Consider the following 18,138-nt stretch of genomic DNA (forward strand, 5'->3'; position numbering starts at 1 on the left):
CAACATGTTGATGTTTTGTAAATGATTACAAGTCTCTTATTTAGCACATAGTATGATATCCAGTGACCTATATATATCAGTCACTGTCCGTCTCTTAAATGTGGGTCATCCACAGACATTATTTCGAGCTATTTTCAAAAACTAGTTAAAAAAAACCATTGACTCTGATACAGTCAGGGTTTAATTGCTGCAGCCTCTAGTGGACATTAGCGGAACGTCAGCCAATCGAATCATATGCCAGTGCAAGCTCTAGCCAATCAAACCGCGTGCTTGTGTGTCTGGGGCGGGAGATTCATGTGGTTGGTTGTTGGTCGAGTTTCAGCCCCCCCCCCGCCGGTAAGCGACAACGCAAGCCACCGTGTGTAGGAGCCGTTACAGTACAATGAGTGCATTTGACCAAGAAGATACAAACTTGAAGAAAACAGAATCATATAAGTACATCAGGTTTCATAGAGCCAAAACATTTCAAGTGCTACTCAACTGGCTTTAGATAAGCCAGTCCTTTATTAGTATAAGTGCTTTGATAGTAATTATATCGCTCGAAGAGGAGTCGAGAGAGATGAGTTTTCAGTCTGCGACGGAAGATGTGTAAGCTTTCTGCTGTCCTGATGTCAATGGGAAGCTCATTCCACCATTTTGGAGCCAGGATAGTATTCAGATTAACATGGATCAAGAAGTCAGTGAATGTTTTTACGAAATAAAATGTACACGAGGAGAATCTTTAGAAATGTTTTGTCTTTTTATATTAAAGCACCTTCAGACACATCGGTCATTGTTATATTAATTTATAGGAATAGCATTAAATATCATACATGAATACTTACACATAAATGTACCCTGATAGGTAACTATTATTAAGCGCCATCTTGATATAAATAAGGTTATTATTACACCAAAAGTAAAAAATAACAAGTTGATAAAATAGGAAATAGCTCAATTATTTTATATAGCAATCAAATATATACACAGTGTGTGTATGTGTGTGTTCAGACAGCATTGTTGTTGTTGGTCTCCATCCTGCTGACTAGCTCGGTCACCAGCTGCTGAACGGTCTGAGAGCGCAGCCGGCTCACCTCCAGCACCCCCTCATGGTTCACACTGTCCGAGTCCTCGTAGCTCTTCACCACCTGACAACAACCCATCCATCAATCAATCAATCAATCAATAAATAAATCAAGGCTGGAGTAAATGTTTACCTTATGAATCATGTGATCGACCAATTAATAAAGTATGTAATTATATTAATATACACATTTAAAGGTGGGGTAGGTAATTTTGGAGAAACCAGCTCGAGTGTGCTAGAATTTGAAAATACACAGCCGGAAAAAATCTGCCACTTCCTTACAGAGCCCCTCCTCCAACACACACAACGCGCACATGACCAATGAGGGCACGAGATAAGTTTGTGCACAGATGGAAGGCTGACAGGCAGGTAGGCCATCCAGTTATTTTAGCCGGGCCGGCTCAGATGATTGGTCGTGCTTTTTACAGTACTACGGCTTCCACAGATGAAGTTTTGTTATGGATTTTTTGTCAAAGCACTTAAGATATTCATTGCTATCGGGATGTTAAGAGCATTCCATTGAATGTAACAAAAAGTGTATCTCGAGCCGGTTTCTCAAACTTACCTACCCCACCTTTAAGAGTAGGCTGAAGACTTTCCTCTTTAGTACAGCGTACAGTTAGGACTGGTTTTAAACTCCCTTTTAAACATCCTCATGGACCCTTCATTTTATGGAATTTTAATTACTGTATTCTAACTGTATTTGTGTCATTGTGTTATGTACCCATTAATTGGCATTTTCACATTTATGTTGTCATTTTACTATATTCTCAGATATATTTGTTGTTTTTACATTGTCATTCATGTTTGTTGATTTGTGAAACCCTCTGAGACAAATGTGATTTGTGATATTGGGCTTTATAAATACATTTTAATTGAATTAATATATTCTTTTGTTTTAGACATGGTTTCTAATATGACAGATTTGTTAATATGAAGAGACCAACTTATGTTTCTTTTTAGGAAAATATCAATGCATTTAATATTAAATTCTGGGTTCTAAAGAAATTATTTGCTAAAATGCTAAACAATCTATCCATCTATCTATCTATCTATCTATCTATCCATCTATCTATCCATCTATCTATCGTATCAATCTATTACTCTGTCATAACTTATAACTTTTCATCCCTTAATATATAGGGTAATGTGCGATTCTATATAACATAATCTGTTGATCAAATAAACAAACGGTTTGTCAGTAAATAAATGAAACTATAAATCTTAACCGTTGTAGTAATCAGGTATTGGTGATATTGTGTTCTGCAGCTTTGATATGTTATCAGTCACAATCCATCAGCACCGACATATTGATCTAGTGTTTCACCTTGTTGGTTATCAGAGAGAGGCCGAACACCCTCAGACCGCAGTGGACCGCCACGAGAACCTCAGGAGCTGTACTCATACCTGTACACACAAAAACAACACAAGTTTAAAAATGATATACATTTATACATGTTTCATAAAGGTTCAAAGTAATTCAATAATTTAGCCGGTTATATCAGTGTACTGTTTATCTGATTCAGTTTGTTCATAAATAATATTTACTTCCTTTAAAATGAGGGGATTAAGTCATATTTCTCCAACTATTATCTGCTTGAAATATATGTTGAGAAAACACAACCATGGTGTCAAAGAGGTATTCAATGTGAGCACACCCTGAAAGTAATAACCAACAAAATGAAAGAGGATTATGCTCTAAAGATTTAGCGTTCTGAGATTTCTTAGATTAATTACAACACTCCGGATTCCTAACTGGGCATAGGAAGCAACTTCTCCTGAGCCCATAGAGTGGTGCAGGGATGACGTATTTACCCGGAAGTAAGCTGCGCTCGGGTTCCCTCGACAAAAAAGCAATGGGATTTCTCAATCGGATTTTGGAAAAAAGCTGGAAATAAGGTCTTTGGAAAACGAACCTGTTTGATAAATGCACGTTTTATTCAGCCGAAAAATATCTACTTGTCTACCCTACTTCTATAATTTTCTAATCATAAAAAGCAGAAGCAAAATGCTAACGTTATGCTATAAACGAACTACAGCAGGGTCGCACGACTTCAACGTCACGCCAACTTAAGATCGATATTCAAAAATACAGATTCAAAATTGTACAAGTTGAAGTGTTTGTTTTAACAGTTTGCAAGAGCGCAGGTTCTTGATTTCAAGCAGAACAGGGGCAAACAAACTTAGCGGGAGTGTTTACGTGTTCGGCGTACTAACGTACAACGTCCTCGACAACTTCTGTAGTCCTATTCAGCCACTTGTTAACAACCAGTGTTGGGCAAGTTACTTTTAAAAAGTAACTAGTAATAGTTATAGTTACTGCTCTCCCAAAAGTAATAGTTACTTTATTAGTTACTCAATTATAAAAGTAACTAGTAATACGTTACTTTACTTTAAAAATAATAACAATAAAAATACAAGTTTTTGTGTTGTTTTTTGTTTTTTCTCTGAAGGCAACAGACTTGACCGTTGCGATGGGCAGCATGTCCTCAACAACATACCTGGCAATCAATCTATTTAGTTGACTCTGGGTGACCTGTGGCGATTTAAAAAAATCGTTTTTTGGCTGTTTAGATGGTATTGCTCCATCTGGGTCACTGCCGGTGGTTGAGACGGTGGGGTCTTTGGCGACTAGTTTTATAGCCCCATGTACATTACTTAGGTGCTTCAGGAGATTGGCATTGCTGTTTTTCGATGTGGACAATGCTTTCGGTCCTGCACACAGTTTACATTTTACCGTAATATTTTTTGCGTCCTTTATCCCCACAAATTGAAAATAGTGGTTATATTTCCAAGTTACAAATGCGCTGCTGCTCTTGCTGATACTTGCATCTGCCATTGTGTGTGTGTGTGTGTGTGTGTGTGTGTGTGTGTGTGTGTGTGTGTGTGTGTGTGTGTGTGTGTGTGTGTGTGTGTGTGTGTGTGTGTGTGTGTGTGTGTGTGTGTGTGTGTGTGTGTTGTGTGCTGGTGGTGAGCGTTGCCGTGTGTGTATGTGTTAGCATTAGCAAGTGTTCGAGTATGTTTATTTTCCATGGTATTTTCTCCATAAGGCAAGACCCGCCCAACTCTGTCTCTGATTGGCTTACCCTGAAATGTTACCCCGCGTTAACCAATCATCACTCCTCTCTGGTTACTTTCACTTGTCCATGGTGCTGTGAGAAGACATCGCTGTATTCGCCTGTAAATTACATCCGCAGGGAGATTCGGTTCAGTTCCAACCGTTCCACCACATAATGTAACGCAGTAACGCACCCATTTAAATCACAGTAACCATAACGGCGTTACTTAATGGGAATAGGTAACTAGCAACGCTATTAGTTACCACAAAAAAGTAGTTGCGTTACAGTAACGCGTTAGTCCCAACAATGTTAACAACCATCGTTTTTCAGACACGTAAAGTCTTCAAAAATCACCAGTGGGGTCACTGCTGATGTATTTAATGTCGTAGAACAAAACGTGATCCGTCTCTTAAATTGGTGTCAACCACAGACCTTATTTCCAGCTATTTTCCAAAATCCTATGGAGAAATCCCATTGACTCGGAGACGAGGGAACCTGTAGTGGTAAAATGCTAACTCACTTCCGGGTTTTAGGACTCGTCACTGCACCACTCTATTAAGCTGCAGGTTCACTGGGTCACTGTTTTTATTTTTGAATTTATTTCACTGTAGTATCAACATAAATGTTTACTATTTCATTACCAGACGTTACCAGCCATGTGTCCCTGCCAGTAATTAAACAATGTAAATTTTCTCAGGAACTAAACATAAGCACGATTTAAGGTCCTGAGTATTTATTAACATTATTCAGGACATTTTATGATGAACTGCTAAAATGTGAGGATTTGCTGTTTTTTCGTTTGATTACTTTAATTTATCTTCAAAATTTGGAGATTTTCTAAAATGTTCGGCATTGAGTACTTTTTTTTTTAAGACCAAATGCACATTTTCATATTGATTGTACATACCTTTACAAAATAATTTCCACAAAGCCTCAAAACATTTTTTTTATTTTGTTGTTTGTATTTTTGACATACTGTGGATTTGAAAACTACCTCGAACTGTCTTGTACAGTGCCACGTGAAATATATAGAATATTTTATGCGTATTTTAGTTGTAATTGCTCTCAAAAGTTGCATTCATCTTAACAAAGTTATGTTTAAAAAATGTTGCCCGAACCAACTGACACATTAAAAACCATGTCCTTGATATTTTCAGTACAAGAGAAAACATGAATTGAATGCCAACACTATCATAAATCGAGGAGTTATACATTTAGAGAAGACTTCCTGGTCCTCAGAGGATGAACCCGTAGGCCTATATATTTTTTATTTACCTGAAAGGCTTTGAGAAAAGATGAATCATGGTCATTTGAGTTTTTTTGACATCTTACCGACAGCGTCCACTCCCAGTTGGTGCAGCAGCCGGGCCTCAGCGATGGATTCAAAGTTGGGCCCCCCCACCATGGCGTACACGCCCTCCTGCATGAGCTCGGACACGCCCAGCTGCTTCCCGATCTCCATCGCTGAGCTGCGCAGACCTTTGTCATAGCAACCAGACATCGCCGGGAAACGAGGTCCGAACCTGAACACAACAAAACGATAAACAACAACTGAAATAAAAACAACTAATTGAATGAGTAATACCTGGGATAACTATGAATAATATGGTCGCTATAAACTTGAACCTCACTACATGCATGACTGGATATAACTCCCTGTAGGAGTAATACAGTACCGTGTTAAACTGATACCATATCAGATCGAAATGCTGTTAATGCAGTAAGGTCACTATCAATTTGAAACAATAGCGGATAAAATGCCACAGAGTATATAGATCTAAGTCATAATATATGTACCAACTACCATTGTATGCACAATGGATTCAAAACGCACAACATAAAAAACTGTTCAGTATATTAAAAAAAGTATATACACGTTTCTCACTTGTCGTCGTTGGGTCCGAACAGCGGGTTCATGCAGACCAGCCCGGGGAAGTTAACGTGGTCTTTAATGATCATGATGTCACCGGGTCGGAGGCCGTCAGCCAATGAACCGGCCGCGTTTGTCACAATCAGAGTCTCCACCCCTAACAGCTTGAAGACTCGCACTGGAAATGTCGTCTGATTAACAGACAGAGACAGATATTTCTTTCAAAACCTTGGCAATACTTTCCAAAAAATGTGTTGGGCAGAGCTTCTATAGAGCGCCAACTAGAGGACACTCAGGTATCATCAGCATAGCATACAGAGTCTGTGAGTGTGTGTGTGTGTGTGTGTGTGTGTGTGTGTGTGTGTGTGTGTGTGTGTGTGCGCGCGCGCGTGTGTGTGTGTGTGTGTGTGTGTGTGTGTGTGTGTGTGTGTGTGTGTGTGTGTGTGTGTGTGTGTGTGTGTGTGTGTGTGTGTGTGTGTGTGTGTGTGTGTGTGATAAAGGTAAACAATAGCAGCATTGAACTGTCTGCTAAAAGGCTGCATGTGACTAACTCATGCATGACTTGAGCCAGGTTCACAAATGTGGAAACACACACACACACACACACACACACACACACACACACACACACACACACACACACACACACACACACACACATACACACACACACACACACACACACTCACGTTACAGGTTCAGTCTCATGCTGCTGATTACAAAAAAATGTATGTGTGTAATACCGAGGTTTGCGTGACTGAGGTGCTTTAATCAGCTTACGTACAGTGTGTACAATGCTCCCCTGTGAATCATTTATCTAGTCATTTTTATTTTTCTGTTTATATTTATTTTGTGTTAACAAAATTAAACATTGAAACACTGAAATGGTGAAAAGTGTGATACTGATCTAACTGCTGTTACCAGTGGTGAAATTACTAAAATGAATCGTACTGAACTGAACCTGATGAGTGTGTGCTCTTGTGTGGGCTGGATTGAGTTAAAAGTCTTGAGTTTAAGTTAGTATTACGCTTAGATTCAAGGAGTATTTTGTGCTGCATTTTTACACATTAGGAAGAATCACAGAGGACACAATAAAACCTTGATACATTACGCGCTTTCACACCGCAGTACTTTTCCCACAAAGGTTCATCAGAACTTAGTTCATGAGAACTCTCTTTAAGAGAGAACTAAGTACAGATCGCGTTCACACCGGAATAAGTCCCTGGGGGAGGATTAGACAAATGAAGCCGCTGACGTCACTTATTCTTCTTCTGCTTTGGGTTTACTGGCAGGCCGCAAACAACTTCACGGCGTATACTGCCACCCGAAGTCCACGGCCGGAAGTCCCCGGAGTTGGGGACTGGCTTCAGTAGAAGCTGCTGGGCGCCTTCCGAGTAAATCGCCAGAACGCCGACACCTCCTTATCACTCCACCGCTCCTTGTGTTGGGTTGCCATAAGTTAGTCTCTCTGTGTTTCTGCGCTGGGCTAATGCTAATAATGCTAATGCGAGGATAATGAAATGGCGGCTTCACAAAACTTTTTGGGAGTTTTACGGGGCGTGGTTTGCAATCCGCCCAGCCAATCAGACATAGGAACCTTTTTCTCCCACGAAAGTACCTCCTCTCTAGCAGGGACGGAAAAGGGGGTAAAAAGGTTCTCATGAACTAATTAGTGCAAATTTTATTTATAGCATTAGTTCTTCGAATCTTTATTCTTCCCCTTCTTATTTCAGGCAACACTTTGGTTCTCCATAACTTCAGCATACTTTCAGCTACAGAAACCATTCAAATAATAAACTATTCAGCCTTTTCAGCAATCGATGTGAAACTTTCAGCTTTTTCAAAATATGTCATACTTTTAGAAATATTCAGCTTTTTAAACTATTTTTTTAACATGGAAGTCAATGGGAGGAACCTTCAAATCCTCTTTTACCTATATACCTTGCGCCAAATGCTTTACCTTCCACAAAGAATATTGAACCAAAATGCCTCTTGAGGGCATGAAGAGATAAAAAGTCCACCTAGCTCCCAATTGATTCCCATGTTAAAAACATCCGGATCTTTTCTTCAGAACAGAGAGAAGTACACTTTAGACAAACTGCTCTCATCTTCACATTTACCCAGTGGTGGCGCCAGAGTATTTTTGTTGGGTAATCTATGGCAGGGCTAAACCATACAGTGGTGGGGCTCAAGTCAGTATTTGTAATGTAATTACATACACGCTATATCACTCCCCTTGACAGTGAAACGCCACGCGTGTGGCTTTTATTAGCTTTTATTAGTCTCCTTTTATCAGCTAAATTACATCGAGAGCAACAGGTGTGAGTTAAAAAATACAATAGCCTATTCTGCTAATTCCACGTTGTTACAACATGCTACGCAGGGGCAGAAACAAGAAAAGTTGGCATTGACACGGAGAGAGAGAGAGAGATAGGGAGAGACAGTGAGAGAGATGCACACACAGGTAAACAGAGAGAGACAGACACAGCACACAACAGGTGGCCTGTGTCTCTATTGTCATACAAAACACTTTTTCAAATGACCCATTATTACAAAATATATTCAAAACTCACTATTCACTCTTCAGGTGGGTCGTGTGACTCTGGCACCTGTTCGACTTGTACCTCAATGGGAGGGCGTTTAAGAACAAATCTATCCATCCGAAATATACAATTAATCCTAGGAGTTCTGCTGTCTGTCTGCAATTTACTCGGCGCGAATTTGGGGACTTTTCACTGTGAACGTGACGTATCAGTAATGCATGACGCAGCAGACCCAACGTTTCGTTGCTCTGATTGGCTGTAGGTCTATTCAAATTGCGTTCGGAAGCATTTTGATCTGACCGCGGCCGCGCTGATATTATAACGCGAAAAAATGTCCACACCTTTAGTGTATAAAACTCCCCCACTACTTAGACTATTCCTTGCACCCCTCTAGCATAAGCCCGAATGGTCTCAACCATATTGCGTCAGTAACGTGCACTTGTTGTTACAGCAGGATCAGTTTGTGTGTTGTGGACACGACCGGTAGATTTTCGTAATCCGTGTTCTCAACATGCTTACTTTAACATACTTTTTCATGGTCGGGCTAAGGTAGGGCTAAGCCATTTCTTGGTATGGCTGAAGCCTACCCCAGCCATACCCTGGCGCCGCCACTGCATTTACTACACAAAACCCCCCCAAAAACATATATCAGTTCCAGTGGCGGCCGGCCCATAGGGGCGCTAGGGGCGCCGCCCCCCCTCTTCCACACATGTTTGATTGTCATTAAAAATTAAAAAAAAATTAAAAAATATATTTCCCAAAAATATATATTTTTTATTTTTATTTTTAAAGAACAAGGTAAATATTAAATAGTTGGTATCAGTAAAATATATAATCTACAATAAAATCTCGTTTAAAATTGTTTTACGATGTCTAAAGTTACTGATAAGTCACATTTTTCCTGGCTGGCCACAGCGTGTATCATTACCCTCTCTCGTCCGGGCGGTAGAAAGGAGCCCTCAGCCAGAGCAGCTGCAGCCAACAAGCTGACTGTTGCTATCTGTAAACTATGCCGCCGAAACATAATTTCAGCCAATCAGCGTCGTCAGATCTGATGCTCAAAGGGCGCCCTTTCAGCGCCCTGGCCTGTGTGTCTGTGAGTTGTTTGGGCTCGTATCCAAGGTGACGCTACAGTAGTTGTCTGCAGGTGTAGACTCCTGTGCTACTGGATCGCCGGAGCTGTAGATTAACATTTACATGCTTATTGTAGTTGTAAGGGCAATGCCTGTGGCACCATGGAGCATATGTGTGGGCTGGACCTGTATTTTACAGGAAAGGAGTGATCAGAGGGTCGAGTTGTCGATTCTTGTTCAGTTTTCATCTTCCTCACCGTCTCAGACTTTGAGTTGCGCGCTGCTAAAGAGACGTGCTACCATGGAAACCAATCAAGGGTGTCGCTGTATTAAAGTCCGAGTGGAAACAGTCGTGAGTAAATCGGATTTTGTCAGAAATCGGGAGAAATGCGGGAGTGTCCCGCGAAAATCGGGAGGGTTGGCAAGTATGACAAACACACACACACACACACACACACACACACACACACACACACACACACACACACACACACACACACACACATACACACACACGCACACACACACACACACACACACACACACACACACAAACACACATACACACACACACACACACACACACACACACACACACACACACACATACACACACACACACACACACACACACACACACACACACACACACACACACACACACACACACACACACACACACAATGTTCGTATTTAGTCTAATGATTTTAAATGGGAATTAAATCATTTGAGTCTTCCCAAAACACCAGTGATAATTGAAGGGGTAATTTCTCAAAATATCATTCCGGGGGACGATCCCCCGGACCGCCCTCGTATGGTTTTGTCACCATTTCCACAACCCCACCAAAAATATTTTCCACCAGCCGCCACTGATCAGTTCATTGGGGTTCCCCAGGGCCGGACTGGGACAATAAGTCAGGCCGGGAATTATACACCCAGCCAGGCCACTACCAGTTTTCTTTTGTGCCATTTTCCTGGATTTATTTGTCAATATTTACAGCTTTGCTGCCCATAGTGATAGCCCTAAACTTTAAATCTACTACCCCAGAATAAACATATGGACATGGGTTACTATTTAAAAAACAATTGCAAATCTATTTAGGAACCTATCCATGTGAACATATTTTAAGTGGAGGTGGACCTGAAATCCTCTAGGGGGGTCCCGGGGCATGCTCCCCCGGTCCGATTTTTTTAAAAATGTTGGACTTAAATGCATCAACCCATATGAAACATAACTGTATACATTTAAATAATCATAAAAATAATAAGAACATGGCCATAACCACTAACATACCATATCCAATATGAAAAAACATTGAAACTTGTTTATTTATTTGTTTTTGGTTCATTTATAGTTGTGAGTGTGTCTGGGCTCCTGACTCAGCCTCACCTGTCTCCCTCTCCTCCCTTCTCCTCTTTGAGGCAGCAGCAAAGTCTAGTTTTAGCTCTCAACAAGTTTTTAAAGTTTATCTTACCTTTTTTCACCTAGTTAACATTTTTTTTTTTATTATTCATGCATATTTTACTAATCACTCCCCCTTCAAATGGAAACATAGGCTAAATGGTGACCAAACCGTTTGAGACCCACTGAGAACTTAGAATAAGTTAACTATCTAAACACTCAGAGAGTCCTTTACCTCACCTGAGCTGTAGTTATCATTCTCTCTGTCTGACAGGAGAGGACTCTCCTCCACCTTGTTGACAGCTCACAGGCCCGGTTCCAGAACAAAATGACTCAGGGTGCATCTGAGATTAGAGAGGGTGCAGGGGTAAAGTGCTATTTTTATAAGTGGGGAGTGGACCTAACACCCTCTAGGGGGGTGCTCACCTCCTCTAGGGGGGTCCGGGGGCATGCTCCCCCGGGACGATTTTATTTTTAAATATTGAGGTTGAAAGCATCAATCTGGTGCACATTGAGAGCAAAATGAAGAGATCTATGGATCTATGTGCTCTTTCCTTGATTCATGCCTTCCCAGTCCCTTATTACGTAGCCTCTAAGAGCATGGCGCCAGTTGTAGTGAAGGCATCTGACTTACTTGAACCGAAATGTCTACATGCATAGCAGAAGATGGCATCTTTCGTACATGATTATTCCAGCCAATCTCTGCTTTGAAACCACGAGCTGCAAAATGAGCGCCTTACCCCACTGTACAGGCGTGTTGGGTACTTTTTTAAATATACCTGGGCAGGCTCTGTTTTGCCGAGGTCCTCTGGCACTTGCGGGCCACTGAGGAGTGGCGGTGTTTGGGGCAACGAAGACGGCTGCGGCTGCTCTGCCTCCGTGGGCGAGGCGGGCAAAGCCGGCGAGCCGGGCGGGAGGACGTTAGTGTCCACGACAGTGGCCGCGGGTAACGTAATGTCCCCATGATCTGAACTGTTATTACCTGCAGTAGATGCAGTGTTACTGCTGGCAATAAGGGCTGGTTGTTTTAACCATTTTCTGATGTCCATCACTGACTGCATGCTGTGTAAGCACCTTGCAGAGGACGAACGCGCAGCGGCACAGGTCACGCGCACCTGACATAATAACGTTACTTACCGTTTAAATTTACCAAATAAATGCAGCAGACAATGTTATTGAACCACACTTAAAATGCATTTTATTTCAACTATCTTCTTCTTCTTCTTAATACTACTATTATTATTATTATTATTATTATTATTATTATTATTATTATATATGTAATAATTTTCACTTTTAAAAAAAACAATTTTTCACTTTAATTTTTACTTTCAAATGAGGGTGCATAACGACTCAACTTAGGGTGCAATGCACCCTTATGCACCCCCGTAGAACCGGGCCTGACAGCTCATTATATCCGTTAGCGCAGCTAGCTAGCACCAGATGCTAACAACAACAATACACGTAACCGGTGCGCGCGCTTTTTCTCTCGCTCGCTCGCGCCACACATACACACCCTCCCGAGCTTGAATGACACACAGAGACCAATCGAGGGCATTAGTGTATGATCTGTATGAAAGTGGCCATGTCGGCAGGCCACATCATGTAGACAGCCAGTCACCCTCTGTGAGGCAGACTCAGACCCACATTTGCGCAGCGTTGCGTTCACAATACATACATAAAAAAAAAAAATTCCTCAGGCCAGCAGGCCACTTAACAGGCCAGGCCATCGGGAAACCTCCCAGTCCTCCCGATGGCCAGTCCGGGCTGGGGTTCCCTGATGCTCACGGTCTGTTCATTTTTTTGATACGAGCCATATTTTTTTAACAGGTGGCAAAATTGTCAGATATAATCCTCAATGCATTCTTAATGGGACTCAGTGCTACAGTTGGTTGCCATGGTGTTGCTGGGCAGATTGAAACCTTTGATCTCTGGACTCACATAGGTGTTATGATTATTTGTTATGATTAGGTGCTCAGCAAACAATGACAAACACACTGGACTTTAACAGACTGTCTCAGCCTATTATTTTGTTCCACATATGTTATACATTATTGGCGACGTAGGGTTTTAGTCTAAAAGTTTGCAGTCAAAATATTCTGCTGCTTTCCCAAGCCTTTTTACTTTCTTTTATCTTCTTAATACATATTCATTCACTACTACTTACATCTGATATTCAACTCCTTCAACCTACTTTCAGCTGCAGAAACCATTAAACTATTACATTATTCAGCTATTTTAGGACATTGAGGCTATACATGTTGTTGTTTGTTCCTTTTTTAAACCTTTTCTTTTCAATATTAAGCTTCTTCACTATTTGTCCTACTCTTCCAGTTTAACATTTCACTTTCAAGTTTTCAACAAAGTCATTGCAATGCATTTTAGCTGTAACAATTTGATTCAAATCATCTCACTTTTCTGCATTTCTCCGTTAAGTTCAGCAACACACTTACTTGGTTTTTGTAGCTAAAAGCAACAACCATTCTGCTAATAAAATATTCAGCTTTTTCTGCATTTTCAGCTAAATTCAGCCACAAATGTTTACAGTTCACAGCATTCGCACACATTTTCTGCAGGAAATGCATTTTCTAGTTTTAGTTCCGACTCTGTTTGGTGTGAACGCGACATTTCGGAACTATATCGGAACTAAAGTGGGAAAAGCACTGTGGTGTGAACGCGCCTATTGAACCCTCACTGCCTCCCAAACACTGAATCTCACGCTCTCACGCTGCCCAAACTATTCATACGCCAAAAACAAGATGAAACGGCGATCGTTTTAGGTTGGCTATTTACAATGTTGAGCTGGCAGCTGCTCAAGCTGTCGATCCGCTCCCTCCCTGCACCCACCACTCTTAACAACGTTAACAGACAGCAGAACATTGCGAGCCGGTTGGTCAATCCCCGACCCGTATTGCGCATGCGCAGATCTAAGATCCAGTAGAAATGATACAAAAGTAAAAGTCTGCTGCTTATTGTTCTACTAGGCCAAAATAGAGTCAAAGAGTATGTGAGAGTGTGTTAATTAATATATTTGGTTCATGTGATTGGTTGTTGGTCGAGATTAGCAGGAGACGATGAAATCCATCATCACATTTCTTCTTCTTGCTCATAGGATACAACGGCTTAGAAAACACACCTGTCAAAAAGACCTGTTATTACGCAGCGTCCACGCGGCGGCGTGCGTTGTCGCTTGCCGGCGGGGGGGGGGGCTGAAACTCGACCAACAACCAATCACATGAATCTCCCGCCCCAGACACTCAAGCAAACGGTTTGATTGGCTAGAGCTTGCACTGGCATATAATTCGATTGGCTGACGCCTCCGTCGAGGCGGCAAAGTAGAACATTGCTCTACTTTTGCAGCGAGCACCGCGAGAGAAGCTACGCTTTGCTCCAAAAATGCAGTTCGGCAAATCGTGACGTCACCCCATTCAAAGTGAATGGGCAGAAGCGGCAACGCACGCCGCCGTGTGTAGGGGCCGTTAGAGTGAAAGCGTGTGTCACACACCAGATGCGTGAGAGTTGGTAACCCTGCATAACCCCCAACAACTGAACTGTTTTCATTCTTACAATTGGTACAGATGAAATAAATGATACTGTGTGTTAACTAGTGAGCCTCTGGTGGGCTGGTAGGAGGATTGGTCAGATTTGAAAACGGACAGTATAGTAGTAGCATCATATTTACCATAAATAGATGATGTGTTCTAAATATTGGCAAATAGACAAACTATTCATTAATGTAAGTTATGCAAATGTAGTATGTATGTGTGTGTGTGTTTACCTTGCAGAGTGAATGGCCTTCATACATGTGGAAGCGGCCCTGCATGCACACACATGTCTTCCCCTTCAGCTCCCCGAAAACCAGCCGCCCTGCGTGACCCTGCACTGCAGCACAGAGTGGGGGTTCAGGTGAGACACAGGTACAGTGATGCTAGTTAACCCACACATGATATACAGTACATCAACTTGTAACCAGGCAACTGTGATGCTATTAACTTACCAGTTGCACAGAAAGTACTGACAGTCTCAGAAGTTATACACACAAAATCTGGCTCTTCATGAATAAATAAACATCTCTTCAAAAATGACACTTAATTTACAGGTATAGATGGATTCGATTTGTGTTAAGCAGTTCATCCAGAGGATGTAAACACTATATAACAGTAAATCAGCAGTACCTGTGCTCTGGGGGAAGCCCGGTATGTCAGAGTAGGCAAAAGAGTCCTGACACTTGAGCGAGTCAGCGAGCACCCCCAGGCCAGATCCGCAGATGATCGCCACCTTGGGGCGGTGGTTCGTCTGGGACTTCAGCCAATCAGCTGTCTTCTGGTAGTCGTCATGACTGCAGGAACAGTTTATTGTTAAGGGTCAATGAGATTAGAAGCTGTGTTGTTAAACATTACAACAGAGGCAAGAAAAACATGCTTATATCACTGGAAGACTCATAGCACACACATACACACACACACACACACACACACACACACACACACACACACACACACACACACACACACACACACACACACACACACACAGACACACACACAATATGTGCAATTCAAATCCATGCCTTACGAGTCATTGCATGTTTACATTTGAACTGTCCCTTATATTTTACTATTACATATTATTTGATGTTCTACAAAAGCCAGCCAAGCATTTAACACGATTCTCCTTATGGAACCAGAGTGATATAAGCATCATAAACCTTGAATACACCTAACCAGTGAGCAGCATGTAAATATGGTAAATATACAGTTTAATGAAGAATACATTTTTGAAGTCCTCTTTCTTTCTTTCATGTAAAATACAGAAAACACAACTAAGTAAACAAAAGACGAAAAGCAGTCACTACATTGTGCACATTAGGACAGTAAGAAAGGTGCACTACTTATTACTGCAAGAGCAGCTGGTGGTAAGGACCTCAGACAACTTCCATTTAAAACAGGCTATAGGGACAAGTGCCATCAGTTTGAAGTCCTGATCCCTCGTCAGTGAGTTAACTAATATAATTTACTGTTGGATTTTAGTTTCAAAATAATTTTCTTTTTTAATTTCTTGTAAAATATAAAATATTTATAACAAATCATCTTGAACTCAGGTTTTCTAGCGTAAAATAAAAAAACTAACACATATTACATCTTAGTTACATCATCATATAAAATCACCAATACTTCAACTTTACAAGTCAAACAGGTTAGGAGGTGTATCTCTGCAGTTTTTAATAACAGCTGGATTTATATAATCTGGTAAAGAGTGCGTTTGTTTAATGTTTAAACTGACAGCAATAATTATTAGGTATTTGGATACAATGCAATGTGCAACTGAAGAGTCACAAACACACATAGTTATAATTTTAAGATCATCTATAACATAATTACTTAGTGCTGTACCCCAAAGGCAACCAGTATTTACAAAAGAGCATGATTTGTTTCTCCTTTCCTCTAAAATGCCCACTTCTTACTACCAATTTCCCTTTTTTCTTGTTTTCCTTCAATGAGTTTACAGTTAAGGAAATATTTCTGATTCATAAAGCATAATTACAGCTGTAATAAGGTCCGTCTAACAATAACAATAACAAGTCACCCAAGGATAAATCTGAGGGACCATAAGCGCATTAACAGAGAATTAGTAGAAAAAATATATATATATTATGAGGCTTTTTATCCAACTTTCCCCTCCTTTGTACATTTGCTTGTGAATTACTGAATGGAAATACTATTTGTTGAACTACTCATATAAAATTACGAGTCGTCACAATCCAAACATTTTAGTAAACAATGAGTGTTGTGTTGTGAGAGACAACAGCACAACAATAAATAGTTGAAATAAGATGTAAATAAAGTGTTTTCTTACCTGATCTGTTCTTTGCTGTTCATGATGACAGACGGTAAAGGATATTCAGCAGAATGATGAGTATGGGATTATTTAAGGAGCCTCTTTCACTGACAGTGAGTGTGTTTGTGTGTAAAAGTGTGTGTGTGTGACGCTAGGAAAGTCAGAGTGTTTCCAGCTGATGCTGAGCGGTTAGATATTCACCAGTCACATGCTGCTGATTGGTCAATAATTCGCCCATTCATCAGCAGCAGCCAATGGAGATACAGCGGTGAAGAAACATGCGTGTGTGTGTGTGTGTGTGTGTGTGTGTGTGTGTGTGTGTCTGTGTGTGTGTGTGTTTGTTTGTGCGTTAAGTTGGTTTAGAAAGGAATCTTAACACACACACACATTCTTGCACACTTTTGTGCACAATAGTACTTTATGATACTTCTACTCCATCGAAATAGTGTACTTTTCACTCAACAACAACTTCAGTTACCAATGTATTTTCAGTTATTATTAAAACACAAAATAAAGTGAACAAAAAATTGATAATAAATTATTATTAGTTAAAGACAGTACTTAAACAACCCTCAAACGTGAACTAGCCAACTGTTAAAACCTTTTCATTAGCTTAACCTTTTTAAACATCAAAGTGATGTACATATTAATGCATCAATGGTTAAATCCAATAATGTAATTTACACAACTCTAAAATGGTTCTATAAGTATTATTTTAATGCAAATGCTAAGTAAAACTTTGATAGCACAACTTATATTTGAAACTGAGTTTTGTATATTGTGAAGCAAATAAGCTGAGTACTTCTACAGTCCTTGGGTTCGGTCAGATCATTATTCTTAGTGGCTCATATGTCACTCACAGTGAAAATGAAACAGGCATCAAGTTCGAAGTACACATTTATGAGACTGTTAAAATTACCTTTTTACGTTTATGACATGACTTTTAGACTGCACCATTGAACATTTCTATCATTTGAACTATAACATTTCTCGTAAATGTAGTCATTTAAAAAAATGGTGCAATGTTTGCTCACTGTTAATGCTGCTCGCAATATAACTTCAACATCCTTTGGACTGTTGTTGCGTTGTTGTTAGTGATTGAAGAAAAATAGAGACTTTTACTGAAGTAAAAGTACTTATACCTCAATTTAATAATACTTTGTTACGAGAAAAAATCCTGCATTTAAAATCTTACTTAAGTAAAGTGTGCAAGTATAATCAAGTAAAGGTACTAAAATATAAAAGGTAAAGTACCGGTGTTTAGTCTTTGCATTATTGTATGTTATTATA

The 18,138-nt window shown here is 40.4% G+C and overlaps 1 protein-coding gene across 1 annotated transcript; it reads right to left on the minus strand.

The window, feature by feature from the left end:
- Positions 1 to 720: 720 nt before the first annotated feature.
- On the minus strand, positions 721 to 17,027 carry pnp4a (purine nucleoside phosphorylase 4a). Its single transcript, XM_079682669.1, has 7 exons — positions 16,867 to 17,027; positions 15,186 to 15,349; positions 14,789 to 14,892; positions 6,008 to 6,183; positions 5,455 to 5,645; positions 2,391 to 2,470; positions 721 to 1,127 (listed from the first exon to the last, which is right to left on the minus strand). The coding sequence occupies exons 1-7, from the start codon at positions 16,887 to 16,889 to the stop codon at positions 987 to 989; spliced, it is 879 nt and encodes a 292-aa protein (XP_079538795.1). The 5' UTR covers positions 16,890 to 17,027; the 3' UTR covers positions 721 to 986.
- Between the last annotated feature and the right edge of the window lie 1,111 nt (positions 17,028 to 18,138).

This window comes from Notothenia rossii, assembly GCF_949606895.1.
Source record: "Notothenia rossii genome assembly, chromosome: 5".
Classification (NCBI taxonomy): Eukaryota; Metazoa; Chordata; class Actinopteri; order Perciformes; family Nototheniidae; genus Notothenia; species Notothenia rossii.

Bases quoted from the DNA above. Each gene is read 5' to 3' on its own strand.
- pnp4a (XM_079682669.1), bottom strand. From the start codon at position 16,889: ATGAACAGCAAAGAACAGATCAG. The intron at 15,350-16,866 runs GTAAGAAAACAC...CTGTTCCTGCAG, and splicing joins AACAGCAAAGAACAGATCAG to TCATGACGACTACCAGAAGA. The intron at 6,184-14,788 runs GTAAACACACAC...TCTGTTAATCAG, and splicing joins AAGGCCATTCACTCTGCAAG to ACGACATTTCCAGTGCGAGT.